The sequence below is a fragment of the Perognathus longimembris genome, chromosome 15 (assembly GCF_023159225.1).
Source record: "Perognathus longimembris pacificus isolate PPM17 chromosome 15, ASM2315922v1, whole genome shotgun sequence".
Lineage (NCBI taxonomy): Eukaryota > Metazoa > Chordata > Mammalia > Rodentia > Heteromyidae > Perognathus > Perognathus longimembris.
This window is the reverse complement of record NC_063175.1, coordinates 57927495-57947188: the sequence shown is the minus strand read 5'-3', so window position 1 is coordinate 57947188 and position 19694 is coordinate 57927495. Positions and strand designations below refer to the sequence as shown.

Sequence of the window (19694 nt, the reverse complement as noted above, 5' to 3'; positions counted from 1 at the left end):
ACCCCCGACCTGTGCTGACCAGCTCCTGCACAACGGTCCTGGGCACCCCAACCTGTGCTGACCAGCTCCTGCACGACGGTCCTAGGCACCCCCGACCTGTGCTGACCAGCTCCTGCATGACGGTCCTGGACACCCCCGACCTGTGCCGACCAGCTCCTGCACGACGGTCCTGGGCACCCCGACCTGTGCCGACCAGCTCCTGCACGACGGTCCTGGGCACCCCCGACCTGTGCCGACCAGCTCCTGCACGATAGTCCTGGGCACCCAACCTGTGCTGACCAGCTCCTGCACGACGGTCCTGGGCACCCCAACCTGTGCTGACCAGCTCCTGCAGGACTGTCCTGGGCACCCCTGAGCTGTGCTGACCAGCTCCTGCACGACGGTCCTGGGCACCCCCGACCTGTGCTGACCAGCTCCTGCACGACGGTCCTGGGCACCCCCGACCTGTGCTGACCAGCTCCTGCACAACAGTCCTGGGCACCCCAACCTGTGCTGACCAGCTCCTGCACGACGGTCCTGGGCACCCCCGACCTGTGCCGACCAGCTCCTGCACGACGGTCCTGGGCACCCCGACCTGTGCAGACCAGCTCCTGCACGATGGTCCTGGGCACCCCCGACCTGTGCCGACCAGCTCCTGCACGACGGTCCTGGACACCCCCGACCTGTGCCGACCAGCTCCTGCACGACGGTCCTGGGCACCCCGACCTGTGCCGACCAGCTCCTGCACGACGGTCCTGGGCACCCCCGACCTGTGCTGACCAGCTCCTGCATGACGGTCCTGGACACCCCCGACCTGTGCCGACCAGCTCCTGCACGACGGTCCTGGGCACCCCGACCTGTGCCGACCTGCTCCTGCACGACGGTCCTGGGCACCCCCGACCTGTGCCGACCAGCTCCTGCACGACGGTCCTGGGCACCCCAACCTGTGCTGACCAGCTCCTGCAGGACCGTCCTGGGCACCCCTGAGCTGTGCTGACCAGCTCCTGCACGACGGTCCTGGGCACCCCCGACCTGTGCTGACCAGCTCCTGCACGACGGTCCTGGGCACCCCCGACCTGTGCCGACCAGCTCCTGCACGACGGTCCTGGACACCCCCAACCTGTGCTGACCAGCTCCTGCAGGACGGTCCTGGGCACCCCAACCTGTGCTGACCAGCTCCTGCACGACGGTCCTGGGCACCCCTGAGCTGTGCTGACCAGCTCCTGCACAACGGTCCTGGGCACCCCCGACCTGTGCTGACCAGCTCCTGCACGACGGTCCTGGGCACCCCAACCTGTGCTGACCAGCTCCTGCAGGACCGTCCTGGGCACCCCAACCTGTGCTGACCAGCTCCTGCAGGACCGTCCTGGGCACCCCCGACCTGTGCCGACCAGCTCCTGCAGGACCATCCTGGGCACCCCTGAGCTGGGCCGACCAGCTCCCACCAATGCCTTATGACTGTCTTCGTTCAGGGAGACACAGCTTAAGAACTCGACAGCTCTGTTCTTCAGTACGCAAAGGAACGTCAGATTTCGACTCCTCTTGCTGACCTCAAAATTTCTATGACATACATAGAAAAATGTGAGTCTGAAAACAAATACAAAAAATGAGCCTCGTGTATCCGTGACTGGCTTGAGAATATGTCACACGATAGCCTGGTTGTATCTGGGAAGAGTGAAGGTTAACTCTTTATTCATGCCAGCCCTGGTTTGGAAATGTCGCACAGTCCAGGACTGTTTATTACCCCGAGTGTCCCCTACATAGAAGGCGGGTGGTGAGGCTGGGAAAGACCAGGATAGCCATACCTGGGGGTCACTGCTGGGCCCCCCGCATTGCTCCTGACCCGGGGCTCACTGCTAGGCCCCCCGCATTGCCCCTGACCCGGGGGTCACTGCTGGGCCCCTGTGTGCCCCTGACCCGGGGCTCACTGCTGGGCCCCCCACATTGCCCCTGACCCAGGGCTCACTGCTGGGCCCCCCACATTGCCCCTGACCCGGGGCTCACTGCTGGGCCCCCCGCATTGCTCCTGACCCGGGGCTCACTGCTGGGCCCCCCGCATTGCTCCTGACCCGGGGGTCACTGCTGGGTCCCTGTCTGCCCCTGACCCGGGGGTCACTGCTGGGCCCCCCGCATTGTCCCTGACCCGGGGGTCACAGCTGGGCCCCTGTGTGCCCCTGACCCGGGGGTCACTGCTGGGCCCCCTGCATTGCCCCTGACCCGGGGGTCACTGCTGGGCCCCCCGCATTGCCCCTGACCCGGGACATCCACGCTGAGTCCCGCCCCAGGTGTGCGCACCATTGCGGATTCCTTCACTGCCTCCACCGCCACAACACCCTGTGAAGGTGCATGACAGGTGTTCTTCCAACAGCACTGCTGCCTCCAAGGGCCCGTGGCCCAAACGTCCCAAAGTCACAACCCTAGCGGGCACCACGCATTGGCCAACGGGAGTCACCACTGCCAGAAAATGCAGTTATATCTCCAAGACTCCTCAAGTCAACAGTTTCAATATTGTTCCAAGGATAGATTCCAAAGCTTTTCCCCGAGATTCAAGGCAGTGCCGACAAAAAGGAAACATGATAAGACTCAGTGCTGGTGGCTCATAGCTATAATCCTACGTACTCAGGAGGCTGAGATCTGAGGGTCGAGGTTCAAAGCCAGCCTGGGCAGGAACGTCTGGGAGACGTTCATCTCTAACCACCAGAAAACCAGAAGTGGCGCTGTGGCTCAAGTGGACGATCTCTAGCCTTGAGCTGAAGAGCTCAGGGACAGTGCCCAGGCCCAGAGTTCAAGCCCCACGACCAACGAAAAACCAAAGAAAAATGCAGCTGAGGCGGGGTGCCCACGGCTCACCCCTGAGCTCCTCGCGACTCAGGAAGCTGAGATCTAAGCATCGTGGTTCAAAGACGCCCAGGCAAGAAAATCCGTGAGACTCTCATCCATAGTTACACACTAAAATAAAATATTCTAAAGACCCTAAGTGGAGCTTGGTCACGCTGCTATTGCCTGTAACATCCATCCGTGATAAAGGCTGACCACACTCCTTTTCTTAACCAAACCGTACTGTTTTCCCAGCTCTATCCACTTTGCTTCTTCTCCAGATTCGTATCACTTACTGGCTGATAGCCGCCAGGACCGGGAAAGCCGTCGCCGGAGGGCCATGCACCAGCATCCCCCAAAGCCTCGGGGCCTAAACGCACGTCGACCGTCCTTTCCCAGGATGCGACAGTCGCCGTGGGGAGCCTCGGTGGGGGCCTCCTGTGTGCCTACAGCCTTCGCTGTAGCAGGCAGGGGGCCGGCTGCCCAGGCCCGGCACGACACTGCCCCGCGTGTCCCAACCAACTTGGGTAGTTAACTTTTCTCGTTGCTATGACAACGCATCTCCCAGGACAACCCGAGGGAGGGAGGATTTATTTTGGCTTATTGTTTCGGAGGGCTCTGTCCTCGGGTTCTTGCAGCAGGAATATGTGGGGGGAGAGGTTCGTCACCTCTTAATGGACGGGAAACGAGGGGGCGGGCACACACCCAGGCACGCACACCCATGATGCCCTTCCCTCAGAGAGGCCCTGTTTCCTAAAGCTTCCGGAACTTTCCAAAATGGCACCACCAAGTAAAAACCAGGTATTCAACATGTGAAACTGTTGGGCTGGGCTGGGGGGGGGGGGGATAGTTTGTAGCCATAGCAACCGACAGTAACTAGGGTGGTAAGTTCACATGAAGACGCTCATTTTGCAATCTGGTTCTGGGTCTAGCCTCTGGGTTGCCCAGGGTCCGAAAGCCCCACTCCCGAGTCCTCTTTCCTCGTGACTTGTCAGGAAGAGTGACGGCCCAGCAACGAAACTCGACTCGCCGGCCCGGACCTCCTCAGTGAGTGACGCAGGGGTCGTCAGAGAGCTCGGGGCGAGGGGGGGGGCTGCCTGGCACAACGCAGTGGGGGGGGTCCACCAGGGCTCACTGCAGCGAGAGCCCCTCCCCGCCGCTTCCTCCTCCCGGTGAAGCAACGGTGCCGACACTCACGGGAAGCGAGGGCCAGGACCCCAAGGGAGGCCTTCCGGGTGGCACAGGCCACACCCTGCCACGCGTGCCGGGTGACAGAAACCATCTCCTCACGAAGCCTGCGTTTCTCACACTTCACTCTCAAAGAAAAAAAGAAGTGTTTACAGAATAACCAAGAAAACTTCTAAATCCAGACTCGTAAGGAAGAGACAGGAGATGGGGGCTCCGCTGTCGGCAAGTCCCTCGACCCTGGGAGAATCTGGAAGATCCAGGTGTAGAAATAGGACTAATCAGGAGCAGGAGAGCAGGAAGAATGGCACAAGACAACCCATGAGAAAGAGGCAGAAAATTCAGCCCAGCGGCGACGGCGACGCTGGGACCGAACGATGGGCCCGCGTCAACGGTCTCAACATGGCGCCCCTACCCGGCGTGAAAGAGCAGAGACCACCCAGCCAGGGTGCTCCCGCGAGGCCCCCAGATGTGGACAACTGCTCTGTGTGCCCTCCCTCCTCCTCCTCCCTCCTCCTCCCCATCGCCCCCCCGCCCCCCGCAGAGGCACCCAGACACAACCAAGAGGCCAACGTGACACCACAGGCCGGATGTGCGGGAGACTTGACACACCAATGGTGCACAGAATTCCGTGGGAAACCTTGCTTTTATCCCCTCTTGAAAGACCTCAGAATCTGCCCGTCCTCTCTACTATGAGGCCGCTTAACATGCTCAGACCACGTCTCCGTCGTAGACATGAATGAATATGAAATGCCATGACAACTCCGTTTATTACCCAAGGGGCGACGGTTTTCCACCCCAAATGAACCAGAGAGAGTGGCGGTGGAGAAGACGTGCGTTCAAGATTTGCGCTGGTTTGAGTTAAAAAAAAAAAAAAAAAAAGGAGAGAAAGTGTGCTTGCACGAGGCAAAATAACCCCCAGAATATTTTCCCACAAGACCCGCCTCCTTCCGATGCAATGTGACTGTAGCGTCCAGCGCGCCGCAAGCCTGCCCTGCGTCCCCAAGTCTGCCACCATCGGCCCCAGAGAGCTGCGGATCTGCACGTCACCCTCGCAGCCGACTCCCGCAGCCACAGCCCCGGGCGGGGGCGGGAGGGGGGGGGCACTGGGGCACAGGTAACACCTGGTCGGTGCCTTTGTAAAGCCACAACCCCCCGCCGCCCACGGCTCCCGCTGCGGGGCGAAGGTGCCCGCGGCTCTCTTCCGTCTCCACGGAGCCAACGCTCGGGGGTCAGCGCGCCCGGCAGGTTCAGGAGACAAAGTCTCCGCTGACCCCCGTGTCGAGCGCCGAGGCGGACGCGGTGGGTCTCGGCGGGCGTCCTCCGCAGCCCTGCAGGCGGTTTACACCGGGAGCAGACCCGCGGGGCCTGCGGACAGCCCACTCCACCCGGCATAGGTGCCTCTCTACACATGGCCCGAGGGAGAAAGTCACCGTGGCACGTTCGTTATGGTGTCTCACACCGCAAAGCTTTGGCCGGGCGCCTGTGGCTCACGCCTGTAGCCCAGCTACGCGGGAGGCTGAGATCGGAGGGTCACAGTTGGAAGCCCAGCAGGGCAGGGAGGTCCGTGAGATTCTGATAGCTCATTAAAAAGTTAGAAGTGGCGCTGTGGCTCAAGTCGTCAAACACCAGCCTCGAGCCAAAGAAGCGCGGGAACAGCTCCGGGCCCTCCGCTCAGACCCCAGGACCAGCACAAAACGTTAATAAACAAATTGTAAAAGCACATAGCTTTTTTAAAAAAAAAAAAATACGGTCCTTTCTTCTCAATTGAAGGACGCAAGCACAGCTTTTCCAAATACACCCGATTTGAACTAAAGATGGCAGGTTCTCCTCGCCATTTCGTGGAGCTTGCCTTTCTTCCACAACGTACAGAGCCTATCTACAGAATTCTAGTAAGTTCCGCCCCTCCAGCGGCAGAAAACGACACAGCCTTTTCCTCCGCCTCAGGAATCACCTGGAAAAAGTCCCTCCCGTGGATCGACGTGGCTCCCACGCCCCCCGCGTAGGTGGAAGGCAGCCGCCACCGTGCGCGTGGCGTGGGCCTCTCCCCGCGGGGCCGCCCGGCTCCCCCCACCCCGGGACTCGGCCTCGGGGGCGGGGGGGGGCCCCGGGCGGCCCTCACACGTGGGTGCAGTTGGTGGACGGCAGGGTGTCCAGCCGGCTTTTGTTGTCTCTGTTCTCGTGGGCGGGCGACTTCTTGCCCGCGTGGCACTTGAACACCTGCTTGTAGGCCTTCCGGAAGTTTTCCGAGAGGAAGGCGTAGATGATGGGGTTGACGGAGGAGTTGCTGTAGGCCAGGCAGTGCGCGGTGATGCGGAAGAAGAAGGAGGCGGGGGTCAGCGGGAAGGCCCCGAACTCCACCCACAGGTGGATGACGTGGTGAGGCAGCCACGAGATCCCGAACACCACCACCACCGCCAGGACCGTCTGCGCCGTCTGCGGGGGGGGGGGGGGCCGGGAGCGGGGGCGGCCCGGGGGGCGGGGGAGGGCGACAAGAAGGAGAGACACCCGTTACAAGCGGAAAGGCACGGCGCACCCCGCGGTACCCCCCGAGATCGTTCGGTGGCGAGACACCGACTCTGCCCGCGGCGTTCACCCGCGCCCCCAGCGCTGCCTTGCTGCGACCCCGGGGGGAGGGGGGGAGGCGGCCGCTGCCTCCCACGCGCCAACGGCATCGAGTGTGCGATCCCCCCGCGGGGGCTCCGGAGCACGCGCTCTGCGTGGTGGGAAGCCGAGCGTGTAAAGACCGAAGACGGCCGTGTGGGCCGGCCAGTTCTACACCTGACACAAGCTACAGCACGCGGCACCGGGACGATGGAGGAGGACGGAGCGTGAGGAGCCAGCTTGGGCCACGGAGAACACAAGACCCCGGCTCCCAGGGGTGAGAAAACCCTGCGGGCACACGCGGCCGGGCGGTGCGCGCCCTGCCGTGCAGCACAGCTCCACACAGGTACCCCCAATCCCACCCCGCCCCGCCGGCTCCTCCTCCCACGGCACGGGGCACGAGGCGCCCCCTCCCTCCAGACTCCGCCGTCGCGCCTGTCCCTCGTCTTCTCCTGCGGGCTCCGCTATGGGGAAGCCTGGCAGGTCGGGATGTCCTCCGTGGCGGCTGAGCACGTGGGGGGAAGGGGCTCACAGCTGGGCGCGTCTTCCAGCGCCACACTGGCGGTGGGCGCCCACCTCCCCCCCCCCCCCGCGACCCCCCACGGGGGGCTGGGCGCCCTCCCGGCTCCGCGCGCTCACACAGAGCCTGCCCAAAGGCGGCGCTGCGGAGCCAGGGAGCCGCCAGAGGAGCCCACGGGGGAGGCGGCGCTGGAGCTCGCGGGACGCCCACCTCAGGGCGACCTGATCTCTCCTAGCTGACAAGAAGGGACGGCAGCCATCGCGTTTGTCCAGGAGGCGCAGGAACGCGGTGGCCCGAGCGGGCCCAACGTGGCAGATGGTGCGGCTGAGGGGGAAGACTGCCAATCCCCCGGTCTCCCCCGAAGGCGGGGGGCAGAGGCCGTGGGAGAGACACGCGCGCGCTCCCCACGCTACACAGGGGCGCAGGAGACACAGGGGCACAGGAGACACACACGCGCGCTCCCCACGCTACACAGGGGCACAGGAGACACAGGGGCACAGGAGACACACGTGCACACTCCCCACGCCACACAGGGACACACGCACACTCCCCACGCTACACAGGGACACAAGCACGCTCCCCACGCTACACAGGGACACACGCGTGCTCCCCACGCTACGCAGGGGCACAGGAGACACAGGGGCACAGGAGACACACACGCACACTCCCCACGCTCACACAGGGGCACAGGAGACACAGGGGCACAGGAGACACACACGTGCGCTCCCCACGCTACACAGGGGCACAGGAGACACACGCGCGCTCCCCACGCTACACAGGGGCACAGGAGACACACGCGCGCTCCCCACGCTACACAGGGACACACGCGCGCTCCCCACGCTACACAGGGGCACAGGAGACACACGCGCACACTCCCCACGCTACACAGGGACACACGCGCACTCCCCACGCTACACAGGGACACACGCGCACACTCCCCACGCTACACAGGGACACACGCGCACTCCCCACGCTACACAGGGGCACAGGAGACACACGCGCACTCCCCATGCTACACAGGGGCACAGGAGACACACGCGCACACTCCCCACGCTACACAGGGACACACACGCACTCCCCACGCTACACAGGGGCACAGGAGACACACGCGCACACTCCCCACACTACACAGGGGCACAGGAGACACACGCGCACTCCCCACGCTACACAGGGGCACAGGAGACACACGCGCACACTCCCCACACTACACAGGGGCACAGGAGACACACACGCACTCCCCACGCTACACAGGGGCACAGGAGACACACGCGCACACTCCCCACACTACACAGGGGCACAGGAGACACACGCGCACTCCCCATGCTACACAGGGGCACAGGAGACACACACGCACACTCCCCACGCTCACACAGGGACACATGCGCGCTCCCCATGCTACACAGGGCACACGGGGAGACCCCCGCACTCCCCCTACGCTCAGTGGAGACGCGGGTAGACCCCTGCCTTCCCTGCGCCCGCGCCGGGTCCGTCCCCTCCCCTGCAGCCCCGCAGAACGCTTGGCTGGGAAGGAGCGTGGAGAGCTTCGTGGAGCACCAGGAGGACCAGATGTCTCCACACAGAAACGTGCCCACGCTTGTTTTTCTCGTAAGGTCACGCCGAGGGCGGGGCTGGTCTTGGGGAAGCACGGTTAGAACGAGGCTCGTGCGCCACGGGGGAGGGCCGGGGGCCGACGGGCCGGGAGCCCCACGCCGCCCCCGCGGCCTCCGGGGCGGGGGAGTCCGCTCCGCGTCTCACCGTGTGCTGCCTTCCCGCAGGAGGGGCGCTCGGGAGGAAAGGTGTGGCCCCGGTGCTTTCGGGATGGACGCAGGGTGGCAAAGCGAAACACCTCTCACCCTGGCGGTAAGATGAGAGCCAGGGAAGGGCCGGCCGGGGCGCAGGGCAAGATCGGCAAACACCGGGCGTAGGCGGGAAATCGGGAGGCTCTGGGGACGGGCCCCGGCTCCGGGCCTGACAGTGGGCCCGGGCTTGGAGTTGACCGTACGGCCTTTGAAGAGTGGCCTGCTGTGGCCTGACCCGGCTGAGGCGGTTCACGAAGCTCCTGTGTTCATGCAGAGGATGAAGCAGCGCAGCGACTGCCAGATTGTGCCCCGTCCATTAAGCCCCGGAACAACTCGGGGATGAGATCCGGCAGACAGATGTTGCGGGGTGGACGCTCACACCCTAAGTCCACTTACCGCCCGAGGCACAAAGCAAACAGATGACCTGCTCATGTGCGCTGAGGCGACGTTTGCTACCCATCCATTTGTCCATTAGGGTAGAAGAGATGCCATTCTCTGATGATTTAATCCAACAATCTAGAAGTGATTATGCCGACGAACAGAACAGAAAGCACCCTTTCCTTCCTAAGACGATCGGTCCATCTCTCCACTTCACAAAGTAATTGCTCTATCAATATTCCATGTCACTGCTTCCTTTAGGGAATGTTTGCTAAGCTCGGAGCAGAGGAGCCCCCGGCAGCTTCGTGATAAGATCCCTATCTTACCAGGACGCACAAGGCAAAGGGCCGGGCGCCTGGCTTCACAAAGCCTCCTGTGACTGGGCTGGTTTCTCTGAGCGCTTGGTTCATTGGCGTTTTCCTTCACCCTTTTTAAAAATGTAATCCCAGCAGTCTCAGAAACGTGGACCTCCTCGTAGCTTTGAGATGTGACTGGGTAACAATTGACAGTATAGGGGGCTGGGAATATGGCCTCGTGGCAAGAGTGCTTGACTCCTATACATGAGGCCCTGGGTTCAATTCCTCAGCACCACATATATAGAAAACGGCCAGAAGTGGCGCTGTGGCTCAAGTGGCAGAGTGCTAGCCTTGAGCAAAAAGAAGCCAGGGACAGTGCTCAGGCCCTGAGTCCAAGCCCCAGGACTGCCAAAAAAAAAAAAAAATGTACAGTATAAATACTGGGGAAGAAAGCTGGCGAGTATGTACCTAAACAACCCTAAGAGAACTAACCGATCATCAGAGCTCTGCCCAGCCAGGATGGCGCAGGGTCCAGAACGCTGCTCATACCGTGCTGGTAGGAATCTACCCTTCTTCATTTACCCACAGCTTCCAAAAGGCTAACTCAGAAGACAGTAAGTGTAGAAGGCACAAAGTCAGCGCTGTGGACATGGAAGCTCTCGGGCCCTAACCCCTGCCCGCGGGTGCTAGGAGACCAGTACCCCCTGGATCAAGGCTTGCCTGAGCTCCGGAGTCCAGCCTCCTCTCCTCGGCTGATGCAGTCCGTAGGGGTTACTAGGCAGGTATTTGGCCATGGGCCTCATCACGGATGATTGGTGCAAAAGCAGCAACAAAAACTCACCTAGCCCACCCTCCTGAGATGGAAGACAATCATTCATGGGATTGCTAACGACAACCCCAAGGCTGACGGAGACACGTTTGTCTTTCCCTCTGAAGATGCCTCCCTTAACAGCGAGACCCCCGACACCCGGTATCTGCATTTCTGATTGTATCTCCATACTTACGGCATAAAATCTCCACGTTATCTTTAGTGGAGAAAAGCCAGTGAAGTTATGCCCTGGCCAGGTGCAGTAGCTCAAGCCCGTAATCCCATCCACACAGGAGGTTAGGACGAGACAAGCGCCGCATGCGTCATGCCCATGACAGACACAAGCTCCCCAGCGGCTTCACGTGAGGGAAACAGAACAACAACAAGCAAGCAAAATGAAGCAAAGCTGCGGATAAAGGAGCCCTAGTGGGCAGGGTGGAGGACGTGGCGTTGATCCCTGCCATCCCACCACAAAGTCTTCTGACCACTGCACAGAATTGCCCTTTAATATCCAATCTGCCTCATGCCAGAAATCCTCTCCAGGAGAGCCTAGCCAAAGCCTTGCATCCGCGACAGGGCTTTGTGCTGTTATCCCTGAAACACCAAGTGACCACAAACTCTTTTGAGTCGATAATAAACATTGGGCAAAGCTGAGTGATAACATTGTCTACTAGACCTGGGCGGGCCCTCCCTCACAAAGGCAATTAATCTTTCCCCCCCTTGCCTCTCAGAGAACTGCACCTAGAGTTACACATCCGTCTCTCCTACTGCAGTGCGGGCTTCGAGACGCAGCCAGCGGCACCTCTCAGAATATCCCACGAGCTGGCTGGGTCCTACACGAGGTACCGGCTCTATAAATAACCACCGGGGGAGAAATTACAAACAATCTTTAATTGTGGGTCACGAATCCGTTTCTTGAATGAGAAGTGTGGCTCAAAGGGAAAAAAAAATGAACAAGTGGGTAAAACTGTAAAATCTCCAGCAGAAACGAACATTAGTGAAACACAGGAGGAACCGGCTTTGGTGGGTTATCCCACTCGTATAATTTAACACTTCCTCTGCAGTTATAAAGGAGGGCCAGAAGTTTAAAGAGAAGCCCCCGTAATCATCCTGCGGAAGGAAGGGGGAATCAGGAGAGGACGCAGTGGGAGGGCCTTGTTATTTATGGTGCTCTGAGCAGAGCCACCGTGGAACGTGGAAGGGAGGAAAGGCCCCAATGGCTGTGCTTCCCGACCCCTTGTCTGCCATTGGTTATCAACTTTAGTCACACGATTGTCTCTAAACAGAGAAATCAGGAAGGGCTGTCCTTTGTTTAAGTCGCGTTTATGGAGTAAATAAGATTATCTAAGTCGCGTTTATGGAGTAAATAAGATTATCTAACTGGGCATTCCTGAGAAACATTTGTGTCCTTGCTCATAATAAATGCTCAAAAAGGAAAACAAAGTATCTTAAGATACCACCGCTAAGGTGAGTGGGTTTTTAAAATGCCTGGCTTGAATCTTTTCCTCCCTAATCAGATTGTCTACCAATCTCCTTCCACTGTCTAAAATCAGAAATTATGTAGATGTCATCTGAGCAAGAGTTAAACAAGGCCCAGTGTGTGGAGCAGCCGTGTCCACTGTGGTGAACAGGCGGGCGTGGTTAGCCTTGCTTCCTTCGCTGGAGATCCTGGAGGGGAGGCCGGGCGGAGGCAGGTGGGGCCCCCGAGTCCTCTCTGGGCCCTGGGAGCCGGGAGTGGCGCCCGTCCCGGCAGGTGGCACCGGCGCTCGCTCATGGAGCTGCTGTCTGTCCTTTGCAGCAGCTTTTACTGAGGTTCTCTCAAAAGAGAGTCAGGCCAGCCTTTGGGGAATCGCACCAGAGATGGCTACTACAAGCACTGTGCAAGTGACATCCTTCTCCCCTCTGTTCCTATCCCCTCGGCTCCCAGGGAGTCTGTCTTTCCTCGCCGCTCCACCCTCCTAAGCGTGGACAAGCGCACACCTGCCTAGCATCCCCACGCCGAACCTGGCCTTCGCCGCCCTACGTCCTACTGGAAATTTCTGTCTGGAGGAGCTGATCTTCCATGCTGGGGGTAGACGTGCAGATAACGAAAGCCAGAAACAAGCAAGGTTCTCCCACGTGAGAGACAATCTGTGCGGGCGAGCGTTACCTTTTTCTTGGATGCTTCAGACTTCTTTGACATATTCTTCAGCTTCTTGTGCAAGTGATTCAGGACCTGCAAGACACGGTCCAGTGAAACCGGTTTGCCTCGCACCCGCCTCGATCGCCCGCGTGCTCCACCCTGTCAGCTGCTGACCCTCTGAACGGGTGACCTCACTGTCTGCCGAAAGCAGACTCCAGCCGTGGGATAGAGGAGCAGCGAGTCGGAATCACCCGCTGCAGCTAGGGCATCCCGGAAAGACTGGTCACCGCCAGAGGCAGTTCGGAGCCACGGAGAGTTCTGGAAGGCTGAGAACCGGGACTTCCTTCGGGAAGCCCTGCCCCAGGACCTCCTCGTGCGTGCTGCCGGCCTGCGTCCTGGTTCCTCTCTGCTAAGGGCTGAACACAATACCACCTTGGAGTCAATGGAATGAGAGGCTTGAACTCGGGGAGTTCACCCTCCAACGGGCAGAGCGATGAACAAATAGGAAATGCTGCCCGGTATCTTTCTCCAGTGGGGCCGAGGTGAATCACAGTGCTCCTCCCGTGTGCCCCCCAGAGCCCTCTCCTCCTATGCCCCCCATCTCCACTGCAATTCTCCTGACTGCAAAGCACGGCCCATCCACCCTCCCACCCTCCCGCCTTCCGTGACTCAAGTCCTACCCCCTGTGCCTTCAGACAGCTGTTACTTGGGGACTCAGCATAGACGGTGGCTTACGTCCGTTTTTCAGTCTTACGACTAATATCCCTGTCAGGAGCCACGCTGGCTTCTGTAAGTTAAGAAAGTCATTTTGTCTTCTCTTGCCAGTGCACTCTTCTTAAGAAACCATGTGGCGGCTCTTGGTTGTTTGCCGGAATCCCCAGCCCGAGCCTGAGCCCCGGCCCCAACCCTGCAGGGCCCGGGGCCTCTGCGTCTGCCCCGGTGGAACCTGGAGCGGAGGAGCTGAGCCTGGATGCCGAGGAGGGCGTCAGACGGCCCACGGCAGAGGAGGAGGCTCGCCCCAGCCGCTAGCACTGCGACTCAACTGGCTCTAGCCCTGTAACTTCCCCAGGAACTGCAGGTGCAGAAACCACAGCCCCAGAGGCAGCTCTGCAAAGCAATTCCCCCAAGGAGATGGAAATGACAAGCATTAGCGTTTGCCGCATTGTGGGGTTCTCTACCTCCTTCCACGTGGCCACCGGGTAGATAACCAGTGCGGAACCGAATAGTCAAGTACCGGAGCCCACACCCAATGCCCACGCCAAAGAAAGCCACGTGAAATAACTCGTCTCCAGCTGTTCGTGCCCCAGAGTGGATTTGCAAAGTTTAACATGACCACGGAGGTTGCCAGGTGTGCTCAGAAACAACCTCTTTCTTTCCATCTGAAAAAATGCCCAAGTGATCGTGTGTTTACTCGAGTTTTAAAGTTACTTTTGAAACTTTCCTTTTGTGGGACTTCGTTAAGCTCTTCAATGGCTGCCTATGTCTTTCCAACAGTTTCTTGTTTCCATCGATTTCCAGGTGATTTTCCTGAAGACTTTGGGGGAAGTGAAGAAAATATTCTAAAGCAAGAATTAGAAACTTAATAGCCAAGTATTTTGGGAATCCCTTCAGTGCCGAGCCTCCCATCCTTCAGTCCCTGCCCAGTTCCCTTTCCTGGATCCTTTGCCATCTAACCAGGCTGGTCCCCAACTCCTTCGGGGCCTGATCTCCCAGCACAGGTGACCGTGCAAACGGGAGGATGCACACACAGGTGGCTGTGCAAATGGAACGATGCACACCTCACCTAACTGCTGGGCACCACCGCCTTCGCTTTGCAACGCAGAAGACGGAATCATTCTAAGTGGCTGCACTCCAGCTCTTTCCCAAAGCCCCCGTGTCAGCGGTGCTTCACGCACACCTTTCCACGCTGTCCAGTCTTCCAGATACTCCCCAAAATGCCATCATTCAATGTAGGGGCCGTCTACACAGAGGCCATGAGCAGGGAAGGTGCCAGCTCGCGTGAAACCCTCTTGCTGGGAAAGAGTCCTCACACACCACTACTGGTACTATTTCTTGTGGTGCCACGTTAACAGAGTGAAAAGAGAGACAGGGAGGGAGGAAAAGAGGTGGGAACTTCAGAAATGGTTGTACAGGGTGTGTGTGGGGGGATGCACACGTACACATGTGCAAGCACGTGCATGTGTGTGCACAAGTGGGGGGCATGTGTGTGCACGTGTGAGTGGAGATGTGTGTGCACATAGGAGTGGGCTTGTGTGTGGGAATGTGTGTGCACAAGTAGGGGAGGCGAGTACATGCAGGTGTGTGGATGTGTGTGTTTCCTCGGTGATAATGGTGGGGGGGGGGGTTGGGGACAGTGGAGTTTGCTACAAGCACGGATAGGACGGGACAGTTACATCGCTGGGACCTCAGTAAGTTTGCCAAAGGAGTTGAGGACTTTGGAATGTGCACAGACGTCACAGCCGTGCGGTTAGTGCTGTGGCTTGTGAGTGAGCCTCAGAGCACCGCCAGGCTCCGCAGGAGGGGGGTGAGGGCTGAGCGGGGTGGGGGCTGACCCGGGTGAGGCCGCAGGTCCCCCACGCCGCTCCCCAGGGCGAGGAGCGAGGCTTGTCACCAGGGAGACAGAGACGGAGACGCTCTTCAGATGCCTCCCTAAGGAACGGGAACCGGACTCCTGCTACCCCGGGGCTCCCCCAAAGCTACACTGTGCAAAAGCAAATGCAGAGATCCCAGGGAGCACGCCATCCAGCCTGCTCCTCCCCAAGCTCCGCGTGCAGGGGCCAACCGGAGACCAGGGCAGCGCTGGGGGCCACGGGGCAGGGCTGCAGCCACGGGGGGGGAGGGGCGTGGAGCCACGGGGCAGCACTGGGCCAGTCCCCACTGAGGAAGGGAGCCCCACTCCGGGCAGCTCCGCGTGGCCCCGGGGGTCTCCCCCAGCTGGAGGATCCCCGTTAAGAGCTGCTTAGCCAAAGCAGGACAAGCAGGAGGACTGCAAACCTGCAGCTCCAGGTCTGGGGCCACTGAGACGCCTGGGGCCCGGGCAGGGGAGGGACGGGGAGGGACGGGGAGGTCCGTTTTATGGGGCATCCAGATGTGCGGCGGCCCGCGATCCAAACTCCAAGTAACTATTTTTTTAACAGACACATTGTGTGCGCGGAGCGAACGAGAATGGAGAGGAGGCTGGCGGGCACCGGGGTTGGGGGGTCCCGCCCCGCCACCCAGGCACCCACCTTGGCGTAGCAGAAGCAGATGAGCAGCAGCGGCAGCAGGTAGCCGAAGACGAAGGTGCACAGCACGTAGGCGCGCTTGTGCAGCCGGCTGGGCCACTGGTCCCAGCAGAAGGTCTGGTTGCCGGCGGCGCGGTGGAAGAGGCGCTGGTGGTAGGCCACGGGCGCGGCCATGGCGATGGACAGCGCCCAGATGAGGCCCAGGCCCAGCAGCGCGTGGCGGGGCACGCGGAGCGCGGAGGCGCGGCGCGCGTGCACGATGGCCACGTAGCGGTCCACGGACATGGCGGCGAGCGTGAAGACGCTGACCAGCATGGACACGGTGAAGAAGTAGTGCGTGAACTTGCAGATGAAGGCGCCCAGCACCCAGGTGGGCAGCGCGTACACCGAGGCCTGGAAGGGGATGCAGAAGAGCAGGTAGGCCAGGTCGGCCACGCTCAGGTTGAGGATGAAGAGGTTGGTGGTGCTGCGGGGCTTGCCGGGCGGCCCGCGCGCCAGCACCGCGATCACCAGGCTGTTGCCCAGCACGCCCAGGGCGAAGATGAGGCCGAAGGCCACCAGCGTGACCAGGTTGTCCACGCCGATGCCCAGCAGCGGCCGCGGCTCGGGCGCGGGGACCCCGGGCGCGCTCCCGTTCCCCTCGCTGAGGTTCGCCGCCCAGGCCAGCTCCATGGCCCGCCAGAGCCGGAGCGCCCGGGGGGCGGGCGGGCGCGGGCGCGGGGCGCGGCGGGGGGGGGGGGGGCGGGGGCGGGGCGCGGCGGGGGGGGGGGCGGGCGCGGGGCGCGGCGGGGGGCGGCCGCCCGGAGGAGGGGGGGCGCGGGCGCAGCCAGGAGCTGGAGGTCCGGAGAGAAGGGGGCTCGGGGCGGGCGGAGGAGCGCGCCGCCCGGCCGGCCCCGCGGCACCTGTTGCCGCGTCCCCGCGGGTCTCCCCGGCTGGCCGCGCGCGGCGCCCCGATGCCGGCGCCGAGCCCCGGGGCGAGCGGAGCGCTCCACGAGGGCGCGCGCGGTCCTGGCCCCGGGTGGGGAGCAGAGACGGGGCTCCAGGCCCTGTGGCGAACAAGTAGCGAGGACTCCGTCCGGCGGTGCCTTCCCCCGCCCCCCCGGTCCCCCGGAAATCACAGCGCGCAGGCACGGGGCGGGCTGGGGCGGGGAGCGGGGGCACCGCCCGCCTCCCGGCTGCCGCGCGGGCGCCCCGGCCCGGCTCCGGGGACGCTGTGCGCTCCGCTCGCTCCGCTCCGCTCGGTGCCGGATCGCTGGCCACAGCTGCGCCGCCCTCCCGTGCGCCCTCCCGCCCTCCCGCCCGCCCGGCGCGGGGGCGCTTCCTGCCCCGAGAACCAATCTCCAGACGCGGCCCGGGCCCTTCCCGCGGGAGGGGACGGACGGAGGCTAAGGGCGGGCGGCCGCTTCCATCAGAGGGGATGCGCGTGGCCACGGGGCGGGGCGGGGGGGGAGCCACGCTGGGCACAGCCCCGCTGCCGGCCCCCTGGGCCCGGCCGGGGGCGGGTGAGCGCCCGCGGAGGGGAGCGGAGCGGGGAGGGGGGGACCTGCCGTCCCGTGCTCGAGGCCGGTGGGGCTGTGCGCTCGGGGAGGGGGGGGCCCCACACGCCAGCGCGCCAGCACCTCCCCAGGGGCGCCCCGGGGTCACGGGGTGGCCGGGGCTGGCCCGACGCCGAGGAGAGGGCGCACCGCACCCCGCAAGGCCTCCGGTACCCAGGAGACAGGCCGGGGGCCTGGGTGCAGAGCTGGCCTCCCCCCAGCCGCTCAGGGAAAGCCCGTGGGGCCCCGCCCCGCCGCCTGCCAGGGGATGCGCCCACCAGGGAGCCCAGCTGCCGGGGCTGCCTGCGCTCTGAGGCCCCAGCGAAGCCTCGAGTCCCCACCTGGTCCCTGAGGGGCTGCTCTCTGACCTGGGCCCCAGCCCGCCGTGGACAGCTGGGTTGCCATGAGAGATGAGTGTCCTATAATTGGATATAATTCGAGGGAAGGTTTATTTTATGAACTATTCCCCCCCCCCATGAATTGGACATATGCCGAAGTTGTGTCACATACTCCTGAACGTGCCACCCAGCTGAAAGTGGTTCTCTTTCAAAGCAGCAAACTTCAGGATAGCATTGGATGCCTTTGATTTGCTCCCTGAATCGCAACCCCCATCCCCCCCCCCACTCCCTCCAGATAACCCAGATAACCACTCCCTCCCTCACGCACTAACCAGGAAGCCACCAATTCTTTTTAAAGCTCTGGGGTGGATTTGAAGGGCTTCGATTTTTATTTCTACTTGCGTTTAATGTTACGTCGTTGATAGTAGGGCCACGTGCTCTGTTTCTGCCTTTGGCCTGCAATCTTTACACTGTCACTTGACACCCCCCCCCCTCCCCGTTCCTTGCATTGTGTGTGCCTGTTGTATCCTTTTTTTGTTAGTTTGTTTTTTGCCAGTCCTGGGCCTTGGACTCAGGGCCTGAGCACTGTCCCTGGCTTCTTCTTGCTCAAGGCTAGCACTCTGCCACTTGAGCCACAGCGCCACTTCTGGCCTTTACTATGTATGTGGTGCTGAGGAATCAAACCCAGGGCTTCATGTATAGGAGGCGAGCACTCTTGCCACTAGGCCATATCCCCAGCCCAAGCCTGTTGTATCTTTCACACCCTTCTTGCGCGCTGTGATGTTTTCAGAACAGCACATAAAGGAATTATTTTACAGTTGAATCAGCCAGTCCCTATTTTTTAACAGGTGAGTTTAGTCTGTTTATAGTTGCTGCACACACTTAACCTCAGTGGGTTTGTTAACATTTTAGTTCTATTTTGCATGTGTTTCCTGGTTTTTGCAGGTGGCTCCCCCTGCTGTTTTCTCTCTGGAATGTTCTCCAACTGCCAGCTTGGCAGGAAGTACAGGGCCCTTCTCACCTCTTTGTCTTGCTCTGTCCAGCTTTCTTCTCGAGAGCATTTACCAAAGGCCACATTATGGTTTTCTTTTTAATGTCTCATAATAAAGACTTCAATCCATGAAACAGGAGTTCTTATTTTTAATTTTTTTGTATCTCCAGGGCCTATGGAAGTTTTTGGTACATAGCAGCCAAGAGCAACCAGGAAAGTAATCAAAGCAGTGCCTGTTTGCTCCCCCTCCGAGAGAGGAGCTGGGCGGAGGAGCCACGTGTTTCTACCCGACAACCCAGAGGGACTGACACCAACTCATTCACCGAAGGGAGGAAGAATGGGAGAAGCGATGCACACTGGGGAACTGGGTTAAGTCTGAGGTGATGGCTAGGTACGGCGTGGACAAAAAGGCACATGGATGAACGCGCCTTGAGTTCGTGGGAGAGATCAGACCTGGACGCATGTATTGAGAAGATTTAAAAAAGCAATCTACTAATAGTTGGCAGGCTTTGAGATGGATTGCTGCCACTACCGCTCGCTCTCCCAGGCTCAGAGAGACGTTTTTAGTGTGAACTTAGCTTTGCAATTCCCCGCTCACTAGACATTCAGCGCCACAGCACAGCTGGTGTTGATTTGGCCCATCCGACCACTGGCCAGCTGTGTTCTTCACCTCTGTCCAAAGTAAGCCTTTGCTTCTGCTTTCATAATTTCCTTCGGTGTGCATCAGTGATAAAAAAAAAATAAAATAAAAGATTGTTCCCTTTCTTGTAAAACCTTATAGACAGATTCACCCTTATAGACAGATAGCTATTTCCTCTCAGAACAGTGAGTTATTTCTCCTCCCTCTGTCTCTAGTTTTATCCCTTGACATCCGCTTTCCTGTTCTTTGGCATTCCTTCGTAGATACGTTGAATCTCTCTCCATTTTTATTTCATTTTTCTCACTAGCATTTTGTACCTTCAATGTCTGTGAAGAGTTTAGGTTTCTGACTCAGAAACTAAGGGTTCGCCCGTCTCCGCAACTTTACGGCCATCACCTCGAAACTTCTCCGCCGTCCTCTCTTTGGTGAGCGGATTTCTGTGTTTGAAACGCTCCGGG

General features: G+C 60.5%; 1 protein-coding gene across 1 annotated transcript; it reads right to left on the bottom strand.

The window, feature by feature from the left end:
• Window positions 1-6099: 6099 nt before the first annotated feature.
• On the bottom strand, window positions 6100-16404 carry Galr1 (galanin receptor 1). Its single transcript, XM_048363593.1, has 3 exons — window positions 15736-16404; window positions 12536-12601; window positions 6100-6417 (listed from the first exon to the last, which is right to left on the bottom strand). The coding sequence occupies exons 1-3, from the start codon at window positions 16402-16404 to the stop codon at window positions 6100-6102; spliced, it is 1053 nt and encodes a 350-aa protein (XP_048219550.1).
• Between the last annotated feature and the right edge of the window lie 3290 nt (window positions 16405-19694).

Bases quoted from the DNA above. Each gene is read 5' to 3' on its own strand.
- Galr1 (XM_048363593.1), bottom strand. From the start codon at position 16,404: ATGGAGCTGGCCTGGGCGGCGAACCTCAGCGAGGGGAACGGGAGCGCG. The intron at 12,602-15,735 runs GTGGGTGCCTGG...CGTGTCTTGCAG, and splicing joins TCTGCTTCTGCTACGCCAAG to GTCCTGAATCACTTGCACAA. The intron at 6,418-12,535 runs GTAACGCTCGCC...CCCCCCCCGCAG, and splicing joins CTGAAGCATCCAAGAAAAAG to ACGGCGCAGACGGTCCTGGC.